The sequence below is a fragment of the Bactrocera oleae genome, chromosome 3, assembly GCF_042242935.1.
Source record: "Bactrocera oleae isolate idBacOlea1 chromosome 3, idBacOlea1, whole genome shotgun sequence".
Lineage (NCBI taxonomy): Eukaryota > Metazoa > Arthropoda > Insecta > Diptera > Tephritidae > Bactrocera > Bactrocera oleae.
This window is the reverse complement of record NC_091537.1, coordinates 20269590-20286783: the sequence shown is the minus strand read 5'-3', so window position 1 is coordinate 20286783 and position 17194 is coordinate 20269590. Positions and strand designations below refer to the sequence as shown.

General features: G+C 34.6%; 1 protein-coding gene across 5 annotated transcripts in view; it reads right to left on the bottom strand.

The window, feature by feature from the left end:
- Positions 1–17194, bottom strand: part of bru1 (bruno 1) — a 239688-nt gene that overhangs the window by 90112 nt on the left and 132382 nt on the right. Inside the window, exon 1 of one of the 5 annotated variants that reach the window (XM_036366794.2) lies at positions 1734–2272. The exons of 3 other annotated variants lie outside the window; for them this stretch is intronic. In XM_036366794.2, coding sequence (XP_036222687.1) covers positions 1734–1819 — 86 coding nt within the window. In that variant the 5' untranslated portion in view covers positions 1820–2272. Of the gene's footprint in view, positions 1–1733; positions 2273–17194 lie in introns of those variants that run through there. One more of the 5 variants, XM_036366795.2, reaches the window with a different exon arrangement.

The window sequence follows — 17194 nt, the reverse complement described above, 5'->3', positions numbered from 1 at the left end:
AATCAATATCTCAGCGGAAAAAAATATTGCTGGCAAGTGTTGGTGACGATGTTGAAAATTAGATAGCACAGTGGTCAAACTCTATACATCTCTATGTAGACTAAGAAATTAAAATTAGTTAGTTAGTAGAGTTAAATCTCCATGAGATGAATAGGTTTCTCACAGTTACTTTTGGAAAAGAGAAGAAAAGAGAGAGTCTCCTGTATAGATGACTAAGGAAAATATATATGTGGTCATAATTTAGATTTCTTATTAAGATTAAAAATTTATATTTTTTTTTACTATCCAAGCTTACGACAAACACCTTTATGAAAATAGGAGGGAATTTGCTCAGCGCTACTGGAAAAAAATCTATTTAACAAACCGGAATAGGCATATTCGATCTTTGATCACTGTGGGACCAGATTTAAAAATTTAAATCAAAGCCTAATATATATAGTCTACTTGACTGCGCTCTATAAAAATATACAACTTGTTCACTACTGTCGAAGTTTCATATTTACGTATGGTATTAACGATAAAGAGATTTAGAATTAGAAAAAATTATTTATTTGATTTCTCAAGAACCACATTAGTATTTTAAAAATTTTAAAGCCTTGACTATATTGATATACATTTTATGCATTAGCTAAAAAAATATTTTAGTTTTTTATTTCTTCATATAGAATTCTATAAAATAAAATCTAAATTATTTTTAGGTTTTATTTCTTCATTTTCTATAAAAAAAATTAATAATATTTTTGTCACCTGATATTTACAAAACGGGACTAAAAATTTATATGTGTGAGATATATACATATTTTTACCGATTGATAGTGTTGAACTAAGAAAATATAATATATGCGTTATTTTTAACCACCCTAGTAAACTCAAAGTTTGAATACCCTTGACTATAGTAAAATCGATTTTGTGCTTTAACTAAAAAATATTTTTATTATTTATTTCCGCATTTTCTATAAAAAAAATCTAAATTTTTGACCCCTGTTTTGTACTAATCGGACCCAATTTTTTTTTTGATTTTTAAGAACCACCCTTGTATTCTACAAACAGAAGTTTAGCAAAGTTTTAAGAACTCTTGATATTGGCATCATGAATTGTAGAAGTAGTCACCATCACCATACGAAATGAGAGTGTAGAAGATAATTGAAAAATTCACAAAAACAACCAGTACCGAAAAGAAACTGCCAAAGAATAAAAACGATGACAAGCATTTGAACGAACAGCAGACTTAGTGGCAAACAACAAAAATAAAATAAATGAGAATTTCAGTGGAGAAATCAGTGATAAGACAGACGCCAGCGAAACGACAGAGCGAATAGGGCGAATAGTGTGGAAATTAAAAGGAGACAACGTGACAAAGCAGGAAATGCAAGGATTCAAATAAATTAGAAGAGAAATGGAGTGGCGCTGTTAAATTAATCGATTTGCGAATATTTCATTTCCCTTTTCAATGCATACCACCCTGCCAATCAATGCAACACTGCGCCATGCACACAATGCAATGCCGCGTAGACAATGTCGATAACGGCGAAGTAATGGATCGCAAAAAGATAATGTACAAGTAATTTAATAAGCGCTTTTAGTTGTTGGCGCTTAAATGTAAAGAGAAAATGAAAGTAGAAATTAATTTCTATAATTTAATAGCGCTCATAAATTCCACTTACTTTTGAATTTCAGTCGAAATTCTCGATATATACCTATATATATTATATGTTAAATGTTAGGCTACTCACTCAATGTAAAGGTTATGCGCCTTCTCTGAGAAATCAAAGATGGACGGTGGGTTTCCAAGGAAGCTAGACGCGTGGCTGCTGAACATTTTGGCTTGATTAATATCCTTCAATTTCAATTAAATGTAAAATAAATATAATTCACAAGATTTCACGCTGAACAAATTGTTTTAAGTTAAGTTTTTAGTTGAAAAAAGTACGCAAAATACACTTTTGACGAATTTTCGTTTTTTTAGTGTTTTTTTTTTTCTCAATAGAACACCGACACTTCACCAGTGAATGACAAATTAAAAATGCACAGCAAAATCGCAAAATGAATTAAGAATTCACACTTTAAAAACAATAATTTTATTGTCGTTCTATAAAAGTTACACTCGAAATTCAATTGTTAGACTCTCTAAAACGCTGCACTATAAATTCACATTTATATAAAAAATATATATATATATTTATATATAATATTTAATTTAGAAAGTTGTAGAACTGAAGGATATATTAGCGAAAGACCCAGATTGCGTTGTGTCCGCGTACGCGACTTTCGGAAAAATGAACGAGTTTATCGTAAATTTCCAATAATGGCGCTGAAAAAATTCCAGACTTAGCACCGTTTCTTGCTGCTGGCGTTTGACGAGCAAGAGTTGAATTGCCATAACGGGACTAAGCCAAGGTGTTTACGCTACAGTCAAAGAAAAATAATAAAAAGTTAACTTCGGTTGCACCGAAGCTTTAATACCCATCACAAATAAAACCGTTTACATACAAGTACTTGATTCCGATCGTTCAGTTTGTATGGTAGCTATATGCTATAGTCGTCTGATCTAAAAAATTTATTCAGCTATTGTAACGTTGCTTTGGATAATTATCACTGCTAAAATTCGTGAAGATATCTTGTCAAATAAAAAAAATGCCATACAAGAACTTGATTTGATCGTGCAGTTAGTATGGCAGCTATATGCTATACTGGTCCGATATTATCGGTGCCGAAAAATGAGCAACTTCTTAGGTAGAAAAAGTTGTAAGCAAAATCTGCATATACATATGTATAATTGACTCAGCCCATCCCGCTGATCAGTTATAAATACATTTTATAGGGTCTCCAACGTTTCCTTCTAGCTAGGTGTGGCAAACTAAACATGCCCAGTTCAGGGTATACATATCAGTAGTCAAATCGAGTTTGTGTGAGAATTATTCTTCCAGAGCGCATCCTATAGCGTATTGCGCTCTCTCACGCTGTTACGGTACCTTGATTACTACAAAGGTGTATGGGCTGAATAACTAATAAATCACAGGAGATCAGTTAGTTAAAGGAGAGTATACAAAGACCTAAAAAGAAATTGTAAACTAATTTGCAGAATGTCAGTAGACGTTAAGTTTCAGCCAAAGCGACGACTATTCGAAAAATACAAGTATGTACTGAATCTTGATTAAAATCTGAATCTTGATCAGAATCTTAATAATTTGATTTTATTAATTTCGATATTGAAAATATTTTTTTCGATTTCAAAAGACGTTACAGCGATGATAAAATAAATAGGATTTAAAAATCTTTCTTAAAAATTTATTTGATTCTTTCAAAATATTCAATTTAGTCGAGAGAACTTAACTTACGAAACTAATTAGCAAAAGAAATAAGTTAAGATAATAAAAAATTCATTATTCAGGCTTGTAGTTTGGTGGAAGCAAGAATAGTAGTACAAACCTTATTTAAAGAGAGAGCATGTGCAAAATAAGCTTTCCTTTCTCACTTTTACTTCAGTCATGGCAACATATTAGCCTCACTGAGACTGGAGTTACACACGAAAACTTTTGCTACTAATTTTCTTGAAATTCTCTTGCGGTTTTGTCCATTGCATTCATACCAGCGACACGAGTCGGGTAATTTCCTGCATTCCCTTTCATATCATATTTTTCATTAAAAAAATTATCCTTATCCTTATTCACCATTTTATAAATAATTTTTATTATACATATTATGCATATTTGTATATTACGAACAAAAAATAGATGATAAAATTCACAATTTGGAACATATTTGAATATTCAGTTGACCGGGAACCAGTGAAAGAGCCTTATAATCAAATGGATTGCCTAATTACGTGTAAGCGCGTTGCCCGCCAACCAGCAGCTAGCTATCTTTCTTCTTAACTACAAGTTTGAACAACAAAAGTTTTCGTGTGTGAAAGCGCTCTAAGTGAAATATGTATTCAGATCGCAACTGTAGCAAATTTTAAGATTATGAAAAGAACTTTTTCGTAACAATGGACATCTTACATTGAGCTTTAAACAACTTTAATATAATGCTCATTGAGAATTGAGATTCGACTTATGGGATCCACTATTTGCTGATAATCTTCAAACTATTCTCCATATACCGAAATCCATATAATACTTATATAATAGAGAGTAGTTTGTATGTCGAAAAAAGAAATTTATGACCAATCTGATATTTTCCTTTTTATATCTTCCGTCTTACTTGCTAGGGCTTCCAAATCATAATCGATATAATATTCTATATTTTATTATAACCCTGGCTATAGTATCAATAGTATTGATATCGATTTCTCCGTAATACATTAGAGTATAATTTGAATAACGAAAAGATATAACGCTAGTGATTTCCTTACTACTATCGGTTGTGTAGAAAATCGAAATAATATGACAGCCTTGATGTATTTATCGACAGTAGCGATACCCTCTTTAAGTTCTCCATATTTAATTTGTTTTTGCTTTATAAATTGGTGATTCAAAGAGAGCTGTTCTATAATATGCGTAGGCATTATATTATATTGAACCGATTTTTGGCGCCCAACATAAATGTGAAATTTCGGCTAACCGTCATTATGGCGGAATAACACACCTTAGTAAATTTAATAATTATAACATTTTAATAAGAAATAATATTTTTAAAGATATTAAAATGTGGTCTTATGCACCCCACAAATTTATATTGCCGCTACAACAACACAAGCTAAAACGAAATCTCTGCTGCTGATGCCATGCAAATAAAAGAAATTTGAAAAGTTGAAGACAGCGAATTGCATTTGATTTGTTACAAATGCGATATTCTTGTTAAGCCGAGTAAATGCTTATTTTTATCCCATAAAATGAAAAAGTTGCGTTATATTATGCCACCGCGTTTGCCGGGGAGAGGGAGCAAGACCTTCTCATACGCAGCCATAGCACACACCAAAACCTTTGATTATCCTAGCGAGGCGCTGTGCGGTCGACGTCGCCAGTGATGAAGATGGATTACCGCTGGAGCGCGGAAAGAGCGAAAGCCCGCACTGGCTGTTTTTTTTTTTCACTTTTTTGCAAAGTAACGTCAACAGCAAGACACACAAAAAGAGACAATAACAGTTGCTACAGCAGTGCAGTCGTACGAGCTTGGCGGGTGTCCGCGTCAGTCAACCACTTCGTTGCACTCGGGCGACGACTTAAGTTTCCCTCTATCACTTTAGTCGTCGCTCAGGCGAGCACTCAGCCAACTGACTACGTCACTTGTTCACCCAATCACGCTGTGCTGCTTTCCATTCGTCGTCTATCCGCTATTTGTCGGCGTGTCTGCCGTCTGTCCGCTTGTTGTTGCTGCTGCCCGCCTGCCCTACTCTCCTCTACTCACATGACAAGCTACCACTACTGTGTCTATTTTACTATTGCTGTTGCTGTTGCTATCGCTTTCGAAAACGCAGCTGCAGCAGCTGTTGGCTGCCGCCAGTACGCGGCGACTGCACAAAGATCGGGATGTAGACATTGTACTGCAGCTAGAAACTTGGGCGTTGTATATTTTTGGGGTTAATCTAATCTCGGTACATCCGGCGCCCACCCGGTTCCGTTGCCTACATTACAGCGTTGCCCAACCACGCTCAGCTGAGCTTACATATACCATATATAAAGGTTTAGATGGATATATAGCCTCAGCAGCGTAAGCGCGCACGTCTGTAATGGAGGTCAGCAGCATTTTGTTTGTAATGAGAATTTTATGTGTTTTAATTAAAAGTCATAAGTTTACTCCGCTCTGCGCCAAAGGAGTGAAATTCGACACCCGAAATTAGTCGTAACTTGATGTGCACAATAAATTCTAATCATACTGCAATTTCGGTGGCACTAATTCCTCCAGCATACATACATCCTACCATTGCCATTTCTATAGGAATTCACTGAAGTCTCCGCTCTCGACACAATCTCCTCATTACACATAAATATAAATTCTCATTTCGCATTTAATACATAGCGAGTAAATTTTAAACTAGCAATCCTGGCTTTAATAGAAATTGAAGTTAATAAAAAGTTTGTGTAATGTTTGAGTTTTTCATCACACGCTATTGGCTAGAGCTAGGGTTAGAGCAGATGGATGCCAGAAAGATGCCAGATCTTTTGTGTTTTATGAAAAAGTTGCTGCTGCCATTCAACAATCAACAATTCGCCATCGTAACAGATAATTTTCTACTTTAAGGACACTGGAAAATTGCTTGATGCAACAAAACTAGCTGTAACAATGCATGAATGGAGTGAACAAGAAAATTGCGAAAAACCGTAGACACAAACAACTTTTAGGCCAAGTAATCCGGCGCACAGTTGCAGGAAGACGAAGTGGGGATGTGGCAGAAAGAATGCAGCATAGCACAACGGCAATTAGTTTACGAGATAGCGACTGCCGGCGTAGTCTACTCGTCGAGGCGAAAGTGGAAATATTCAAGTAGTAAAAGTCAAAAACTTTAACTGCTCCTAAACAATAGGCAATGCACAATGAGCTTAAGCAAGAGTGAAATGAGCGGAGATAGCATAATGCACGGAAATGGGTTGGATGAGTCTAAAATTAGAAGACGTATTGCGTGCGGATCACAAAGAAACTGGAGCGGAAGCTGCATTTGTGAATTGATTGGGAGTAAAGCAACTAACTACGACAAAGATTTTTCAGCATTTCGATTTAATTAACAACGCGATATAGGACTATAGCCCTGAGAAGGCTAGCAAGCTAATTTTAAAAATATCTAACCACCAAATGCGTTTTTAATTTATACGAAATTTTTCATCTCAAAGTACGATAAGTCGATTTATTGGCTCACGAGGATAACTTTTGTTTCAAAAGTTCATAAAATTATTTGTTAAGTAATGTTCCCAGCTCTTATTTCTAATTTCGAGGAGAAAATGACATTGCGTAGTATACTATTCGTCGAAATTTGACTATATGTGACCCAAATATGAGAACGACGATCCCGTCGATCCCCAAATAAATAGATCGATAGTTTAATCAAACAGCACAAATTTATTAATTACAATTACTTTCTGATGGAAACTTTTACAAGAGGTAGTCCGGAAATGAAACAGATGTTTATCAGTGCTAAATGTAGGTCTTTGTAGTAATTATTTAGGTGCATAAATACTGTCAATATATGACAAACGCGGCAAAACTATACCAGCCTAATGATACACTCCTCTAAAACGGCATGTCTATTGAGCCGTTTGACGAATCTAACAGCCTTTTCAAGTAACAGCTTTATTAGACCTATAATAATGCTGAAGATTTTTGAGTTAAGAGCAAAAAAATAATACTATTAACAATTGAAATATTTTTCAGCGTTTAAAACTGTGCCTAAAATATTTAAAGGTACGGTATTAGTACTCAGTTTTAAGCACCCAATATCATTTTGCTTTGTTTTGTCTCCAAATGTAGTGAATCAAACAAGCAAGTGGCAAAAACAAAATTGAATAACAATACAGCAAGAGTTGTTTGTTGTTGTTATTTGTAGAAATTCTCAAAAAATTCCCTTCAACTAGGACGATATATATTTTAATCATTTTTTTACTGGGCTATCGAAATTTATCGACAGTCTCGAGCCAATTCACGTCTTACTTGTCATTCTTGCTATAGATTTTTAAAAGATCATTCTTGCTTTTTACATATGTGGCGTTAGGTTATGTATATGTTGAGTGTATTCTCTATCGTAACCTGGAACTCTCATACATTTTCAATACATTTTATTGGTTGAAAAAGGAGACGCAAAAGCGCCAGAACGCAGGCGGCTGAATTTAGGTCATCGTAAGGCCTATTGTGCTCTCAAGGTGCTTTATTAAGGTTGAGTCTCTATATTGTGAATATTATATAATAATATATCTGTATATCTCCGTATATATATTTCCTCACTAATAAACTGCATTTGTTGCAAATACATTTTCAATACCCAAAAAAGTGAGCATCTCCACACTCCCATTCCACAAGATGCGTGGTGTGTATCTTTTATTCCCAACGCTTATTAAATTGCAATTTATCTTAGAAAATTACCACTTGTTTTTAATTTTTCATTTATCTCACCAATTAGGTGGCAACCGATTGGGAATTTCATTGAGTCAACCAACGACGACTATGGCAACAAAGCTACCTTTTGTTAGAGTATGGCATATGGCAGGCCTGTTGGAAAATTTGAATGAATGTAGGTTATAATTTTTTTCTCTTATAAACTTCAGCAACTTAAGATTTGATGAGATCCAGCATTTTGAATTTCTAAGATAATTCCACTATTATTTGCTTCTTTATATAGTTTTCTATAGTAATCGAGTCAGTAATTATGTCAAGGTAAATATGCGTCTTCGATTCATCACTTTCCTAATCGCTATATTTAAGCACTGTTCTCTTGCCAAAACTATTCCATATGAAAGCAAGTTCTTATATTGAACTCAATAGAAGAGAGTATGCTGGAATGCTAATAAAATTCTAAAAATTGCTGAATAAACTTATGGTATACCCGTAGATTAAATATTTCAATTCCCTAAGTCTTGAATAAAATTTCCTGCGTGGACATGCATCTAAAAATATACAAACACAAATGTATGTGAACTAAACTTTCCCGTCAGACTCCCATGCACACAGTATGTTCTCAGAATCATGGCTGCAAAATTTTCGAAATTCATTAAAGTGACTGACTGCTTTGCTTGCGCTTCGCTCAATGCTGAATGCCAGCAGAAGACGGCATCCTGGGACTAAATTACGCCGGAAAAGTACACATTGAGTATGGAGGATGGAACATTTTGTCAGCACAACATGATAAAGAAAATCAATCTCAGCACTTTCCTGTACAAACCACTGCAACGCTGACGCCACTTCTATTACACACACACACACACAAGCACTCACTGCCAATAATACATGTGTATAGATGTGTGTGTGGGTGTGTGAGTAAGTGCGCTTGTAAGTTCACAGCTAAGTTTTTCTGCTTTCTCGTGTCTATCATGGCTCAGCTCATCCAAATACAAGGACATTACGTTTGAGCCAAACTGACGAACTGTGTGCGGGTGCGCGGGTAGTGACAGAAATTGTGTCAAAAGCGAGAGCTGGTGAATGAAGGAAATTCAACGAACAGTAGGAACAGAAAGCAGACACATGTTTACACTTGAAGATAGAAAGAATAAGAAGAAAGCAAGAGCGGTTGTTTTAATTTTTAGTGCAGTTACACTTTGACTTCTTTTGAGCATAAAGTGTGTACTCATTATTCTACAGAACTGAAGCGGTGAGCATTTTTTTTTTAAATAAACAAGGATTGTTAGTGTGACAATTTTTCTTAAAAGTATTTTCGACAGAGATGGGTCTTAAAAAAGTTGAATTTAAGGTTGATATTGTGGTATTTAACTTCGTTTTATTAAGTAAATTTATATAAAAAAAAATTATTTAGGTGGCAACTCTTATGAAAAATATCTCCAATAGATATCTTTCTAAACCTGATCAGTTTAATTTCATTAATAATACAATTTATTTGAATTAAAAATTAATCGGAAAAAAACTCTAAAGAGGTGGCAACCCTACATGCTTGAATATAAGCTTAGTTCTTTTAATGAATTGGCAACTCGCCATTAAATATAATTTAAATTAAGTGTTTACTTGTCATCTCAACTTTTTACTTGATATTTCAAACTGCTGGCAACGCCTTTCCCACATTTAGCCGGCATAAGCCTTTGTATAAAATGTTTAGTGGCAGCCCTACTCAGAAATATTTTAATTGCCTTTGTAGACTAGATTGCTGTTCTAGATTAATGTCGATTATCTTTTTAAATTTTCCGACTAAATTAAGTAAAGGAGTTGTTAGACTCTTAACTTTTTGGGGTATTCGGAATACTTCATTGTTACAAAAAGAGTATAGAATACATATACAATTTGGTTCAATCTTTATATTGGTCGCACTTAAACTTCATGATCTAAACATTCTTTATTGATTTAGGACACTCGGGTGCTGAACGATTCCTGTAGGACGGTCATATGAGTATAGAGTGTGAAACCACTGACTCATACTGAACTTCTGGTCATTCACTCACAAAAAGAGAGAATCACTTCTCAACCTTATGACATTTGCTAATATTATTTGAAAGAGAGCTATGCGTTTTGGTTCCGAGCCAAGCTTTTGCTTAACATTCATCGTATTGGATATAGTAAAGGAAAAAGCTACGCGCGAAATGAAAGGAATAAGCTGTGCTTTAAATAGACGGCTTGAAGACCTACTCTGCAGACGATATATATGTAGTGACACACACCTTTACTAACATTTTAAAAAAACTACCTATGGAGCAATAAACTGCTGCGAAGAAAGTAGGTCTCAGATCTAACATCGGCAAAAGCAATGAAATGCGTATTAACACCACCTATGTGCAGAACAATATATATATATATATACAATATACAATATATATATATGCATAAATGTTTATACGCTTTTACTGACACAATTCATGCCAAGTTCGTAAAACTCGAAAATAACTGTGTGGATTTTCTTGACATTTTGGTTAAGGGTTCTAGGTGGACGAAATATATTTAGACTCGATATATTTTCAGACTTTTAGACATTTTTATTCTTATTAAAATACTAAAAAATTCCACTCGAATATCTGACTTAAGTAAATATATATTCGCTAAGACGTTTGTGTGCATATAATTTCATTATTTAATGGTAAAAAGCTAATTTTTTTTGTAGATATGTAAATAAAAGAGAAAAGCAAGCCAATTCCTTTGGGGAAATTAGTCAAATTGGGTTGTCAATGCCGACGCACATATAAAAATCTGTTTAACTCATTTTAGTATCCTTTTTATCATGAGTGCGGTTATTATGCCATATGAAAAGAATGTGTATAATAAAGTGCGTGTGTTGACATTCACTGCTCACTTACAAATAAGAAAATGCTTCACTTTTTCATTCACGAGTATCTCTAAGTTTTGTCACACGGAAAGTCCCCATTGTGTTTACGAGCACAAGTTAGCCAAGCAAGCGTATATTTATGCATTGCAACAACGGCAGACAATTACTCGCGTAAGTCAGTTGGGAAATATGAAAAACTCGCAAAATGTTTATACGAGATTAAATACATACATACATACGATATAGCGTGAAAGGACGCAGGAATAATTGTACCTGAAATTTACTCGATCTCTTAAAATGTATAAAGTAAATAGTGTGGAGAAAAAAGGCTACTTTAAGCGCACAGATGTACGAGTTTTGTTCAGCATCTGTAAGCCAGTTATTACCCACAGGGTATGTTATGATTGCCAACAGTTGATACAGTACAAGTTCACCAGTAATTGCCTAAAATTCCTCATTAAATCAGTATGATCTCATAAGACGAGACGATGCATTAAAAGAGATGTATGCAATAACAATACAAAGATAATAATAACAGCACAAAGGTAATAACAACAATCGAAACAATGCCGCATCGGTGTGGCAATGTTGTCAACCCGGCAATTTAAGCAGATTAAGCGCCACTACAACGCAAGAGAGTATTTGCAGCGGTAAAGTATTCCCCAGAGGCATATTAGTACAGAGAGCAAAAGAAAGTGATTTGTGCGGAAGTTGCGAATATTTTCAGTAATAAAGATGAGTTGATAATAAAATAACGCCATTTGTAAGATATCAAAAACTAAATGGGGATGATGCTTGGGTCTTATTTTTATGAAGGCAGCAATCAACAAGTATGTATTTTAAGCTCTACTGAGGATGACAAAAGCTTTATTTTTTCTTTATTAAATGGAATCCCTAGTCAGTATATCTTCTTGACTATAAAAGAGATAATTTTGTCGTCTAAACTCCATTCATCTTATTTAACAAATGTCATTACAACGAGCCAAGCCGGCTAAAAGTTTAAGATGTGACAGAATATATGTGAAAATTTTTAATGTAAGAGAAAATTCGCTAATAGGTTAGGTAAATAGGCTGATTTTTCATGTGGCCATAATCAACCCACATCCCTGACCGTGGTGATGCTCAGAACTCCTAGGCATGGTTCAAAAAGACCGTCACATAGCGACAAAACCTCTAGAGCCTGCCACAATTTTATTGAGGCAGCTAGTATCAATTTCAGCCAAGCCAGGCTCGTTGCAAATATGGTAACCGAGATTCTTCAGCCTTAGTCTAGTGAAATTTTGACAGTGGAGGAGAAAGTTCTAGATGTTTCAACCTTATCTTCCTAGTTACAACTTTGATAACTGGCGTCATCACCAAAATCTTTAACCGCACCCCGTAAGTGCTAATGGGAAAGTGTCCAGTTAGCATAGCTACCGCTGTGGTCAGTCTGATGCTACTACTAGTGATATCATGCATTTCTTGAACGAACTCAAGGCCTGTATAGCAGCTTTGCTATCGGAGTAGATGCGTACCTCCCTATAAGAAGTCGCACTTCGGAGAAGTACCCCGGCCGCTACCTTGATGGCTGCCTTTTTTGCTGTGAACAAGCTCATTGGAAAATTGAGGGGTTATCAAGTGCTCAGATGTTTCTATTATTTTCCAAAAAGCGATCCATTTGAAAAAAAATGTTTTTGTGGTTTTACTCGCGGCAGGGGTGATTCTTGATCTTGGATAATGATGATAGGCATCGCTAACTGTTGCTCCCGAGAAGGAAAACGAGTGCTATTTTCTTAAAGTTTTAGTTGACGAAGACTTGAGAAAATAATATTAAGATTGTATTGCCAGAATGTAAGGGTTTTGATTCGAGTGGCAACGACAATGAGAAGAACGGACGTTGGTACTTAATAATAAAATTCGGCATGAGAAATATAATAAAGAGAAATAGCGAGAACTTGTTCGTATTGTATATTTATGATAACAATTTGAACTAGAATTCTATAAACAAAACTCAATAAATTTCATTTCTTTCTATCGATTCGGGTATAATCGTTTCCAAACCAATTTCTAAGTTTGTGCTCTCAAGTTTAAAACTTTTAGAAATTTTAGTTGGTCGAATACCGCTTTAGCTTGCGAGTACTTATATACAAATTTTGGGTTTCAAAAGAAAATAATAGCTCGCTATTATCATCTTTTGCAGCTTTCATGACTCTTATACATCTGCACCAAATTTATTCAACATCTAAAATTGTTATCAACGTTATGAATTCATGGCAATAATCGCCTTTAGCAGATAGCTCAACTGTTTTTGATAAATTCTTTCGAGGACTTTATGGACCGCAAGATTATTTAGCGCACCCCCCCGTATATTTAGTAAGAAATTTGCTCATTCAATATTCACCAAATTTAGCAAGAAACCACATTTATTATAAAATCCTTAGCGTAAGACAAAAACCAAAAGCAAACATAAGCCACTTGCAGAGGTAAAGCAAAATATAATACCATTTAAGAGAGAAGAGAAGCAAACGAGGCACACCACACAAAATTACTAAAATTATACCCAACAAATTAAAAATCACTGCATTTAAAGCTTGCTTTCATACTCTGGTGGTGCGAATCAAACAAGTAATTGGTATAAACCGCATAAACTGGTATAATCTAATGTATTGAGAATAACAAGCGGTTCTATCACTTTAGAGAGCTGGTCAGATGCACTCTGGTATCAAACCGGATAAATTTGTCAATTGTTGACGAGGTAATGGAATTCAAATCTTGCGAGCGAGTGGCGAATAGCAGATGTTTTTAATCAAATCAGAATGAAAATTTTAACAAAAGACTAGGTCGTGCTAAGACATAATATAATAATAACTTACATATACCTATACTGACAATATGAAGCAGCCCAAATTTATTAAAGAAGCACAAGCTACATGCCAACTTTTCAAAATTATTTTTTAGGCTGTATGAACTTTACTACTACTATTTACCCCATCTGAAGAGATGCAGTTGGGTATAACGGTTAAAGGACCAGCTTTGAGCAAACGAAGTGAATGCTTGTGCGAGTGAAGAACACTTTAAACTGATTTTTCCCTCTTTCTAAAGGATTTGCAGTAATAATGCGAGAAAAACAAGGTGGAGAAACGCCAAGTGGTTAAGTTGAAAAGCGTTCCTTCAAAAGAATTACAAAAGCAAACAGAAAAACAGGAGCGCGCACGACAACAATTGCCACCACTGACTCCATCACCATGGCGCCAATGCAGTCGCTGATCCCGCTACATGGCACGTACGTTTGAAAGGATAAAACGCTGATTGTGCGTTTGCGTTGTCTGGCGATGACATCCACTTGCAACGAGCAAACGTGGTTCATAATACGTTCGATTTTCTCCCCTTTGAGTCGACATTTTAGTTACTTTTTCTATGATTTTTTCCCCTTTTAGTTTTTACTTTTTTCGTATTTTTGTTACTTTCGGTGTGTTGCTGCGCTACGTTTCTTTCTCTCGGTAAAGATATGTCAATGAGGGTTTGATGCGTTATCCCGGCAAAGGCAAATGAAAAGAACAGCATATGCAGTCAGATACAATCACATGCGTGGTGGGGTAAACATAAAGTCAGTGTAATAGACAGGCACACACACACACCCTTACGTGAGGAGCTTAAAATTGGAATTCTCGTCTCCAAATAATGAAAGTCTTTGATAACTCAAAATTTTCATCGATATTACTATAAAAATGGAGTATGGTTAGATGCGCAGACAAATTATGTATTTCCACATTATGAATACATATAACGGGAGTTGATATTTTATATACCGAAGAGTTTGTTGAAAAACTACGAGCTCAGAGCTCAGAGTTGAGTATATTTTCAAGCTAAAATATGAATTTTATATCTAAACGAAAGCTAATGACTTGAACGAGCTTTTCACGAAGTTAAAATTTTTTGAATCGAATGACGCTGGTAATCGCAATTTTAAGTTAAGCTCCACAGTAAATACCATATTGTATATCTAGCAAACTATGAGCGATGTTTTAGTTATTGTGGGCGCTTTGTGCTCATTTCATGGGTCAAAATTTGGACTTTTCCAAATTTGGAAGTCCAGCATTTAGCGAAGACTGGCCGCTATTTTATACAGTTATATATAATTTTTTTTTATATTTTCAAAAACATGTTTAAAAAAACCCGGAGAAAAAGGGCCGATTTCTTTTTTCTTATTCTCAGCATAGATTTACAAAATAAGGTCCGTTTTTTAAGCTCTAGACTCGCATAACTCTTTAATCTCACATTGACTTCGACTGAAAAAAGATGTAATATTCTTGTTCTCTCTAGACCAAAAGTTAGTGAATATGCAAACGTTAAACTTACTTCAAAAGTTTTCTTATCATTTATAAAATATATATTATATCTTTATAGCCTGAACAGGGTAAACTAAGTTTGCTACGGATACCCTATAAAATGTATACATAAATGATCAGCATGATGAGTGGAATCGCTTTTGTCCATCTGTCTATATATACGCGAATTACTCCCTCAGTTTTTAAGATGTTGATCTGAAATTTTGGACTCGTTCTTATCTCTTCAACAAGCTGTTAATTTGTCGGAACCGCTGACTTCGGATCACTATAGCATATGCTGCTATTCAAACTGAACGATCGGAATCAAGTTCCTGTAAGGGTCTTATACAAGTAGCTAAGGTGGAACCGAATTTGACGCTTTTCTTATTTTCGATATATTTTGCAATTTTTCTTACAAAAAGTATAATATTATATTTTTGATTGGCTCTCATAATCGGTGACATTTGTATGTACAAACGAAAGAACTCAAAGAGAACTACATATAAGCAGTTAGCAACGGTACAAAAAAGTCGTTTACATATATATAATGCAAACTAAAAAACAGCAACAACATGCAAAGAGAGCGATGACTTTAAATATGAAATCTGCATATGAAATAAAAACGAGCAGAGCGTCATCGTATTAGCTCAAAGGGAGCGTCAATATGCTACTTGCCGTTTTTTTTTTCAACTATATTTTTCTGTGTCCCTTTGACCTTTAAAGCAGCGCCTTTTTAATTTTCCTGTTATTTTCTATACCTCGGATGCAATAAATAGAATAAAGAGCGATTTTGTAAAAGTAGTTTATAAAAAAGCATTTGAAAATTGCAAAAATTTCGCACAGGAAATAGATTATAGCAGAATTTTACACGCTGCATTCCTGTAACAACGTTTCAAATTTGCATTTTTTCGGCAGATATTATATACACATTTAAATATAGAACGCATATGCTCTTTTGAATATCTATGTAAGCACAAATATATTTATTTGGATACGATTGAACCGAGGGCAGTATGCAGTCAGCACAAATTTCGGAACGCTTCGGCAACGTTGCTCATGAGCTAATACTAACGCTATCACCATGGGGTGTGTTGTTGTGTCGCTAACAATGTTATTCGGTTCAAAGATGTTTTGAACCCGAAAATGCGTAAAAGCCACGCCACAGCAGCCGGTGAATATAAATGAGGCAGAAGAAGAGCGGATATTGAAGTCAATAAATTAATTTGGTGAAATGTTAAGGAGAAAGCAGTCATTCTGTGATTTTAAGAAGAAAAAGTAAAATACTTGTTCATATATATACATATATATTATATATACACACATCTAGTTAAACATACCAAATTAATACTAAGCGAGCAAATTTTATTTTCAACGCAACCCCAAATTTATTTTTGATTGCGACTTCAATTTTAAATGAAGAATAATATAATCATACTTGTAACGTCACTTTACACACAAAAACCGCCGCGTGGTGTATTCAAGCTGTCTTCGATTCGCCACTCTTAAGCTTGCTAGTTAAAGTTATGCTCTCATTTCCAAACATTTTCAAACAAAAAAGTTATGTAGTTGAATACAAGAGAGTTTATAAAAATCTTAATAAAGTGGTATAAAAACTTTATACTTTAACTCTGTGAAATTATGCCAGTTTAATTTATTTATACCAAATGTGTTTGTTTCACCTCTCAGGTTATTTATGAAAAGAAACTGTCTCCCACATAGTATAGCCATTGACAAACAATTTTTTTGAAGCTAAATATCGAATTTGGTGTCATACCCCAGCTATTCTTGATTAGACGTTTAGTGATATTTTTGTTCATTCTCTTAAAGTGCCAAACTATTGAAGAAAGTGCTTGATAATAAAGTGAAATATGAATTTTTTAAATTTAGACCAGAAATATAAATACCAATTGTAGTACAATTTTGGATAGTGACCAGAAGAGACATCGCGAGATAAATGTATATAGTTCTAGGTCACATGGTCTCTAAAAAGTGAAAACACTGCATTCCTGTTCAACATCTATCTCTTTTCGTGCGCTAC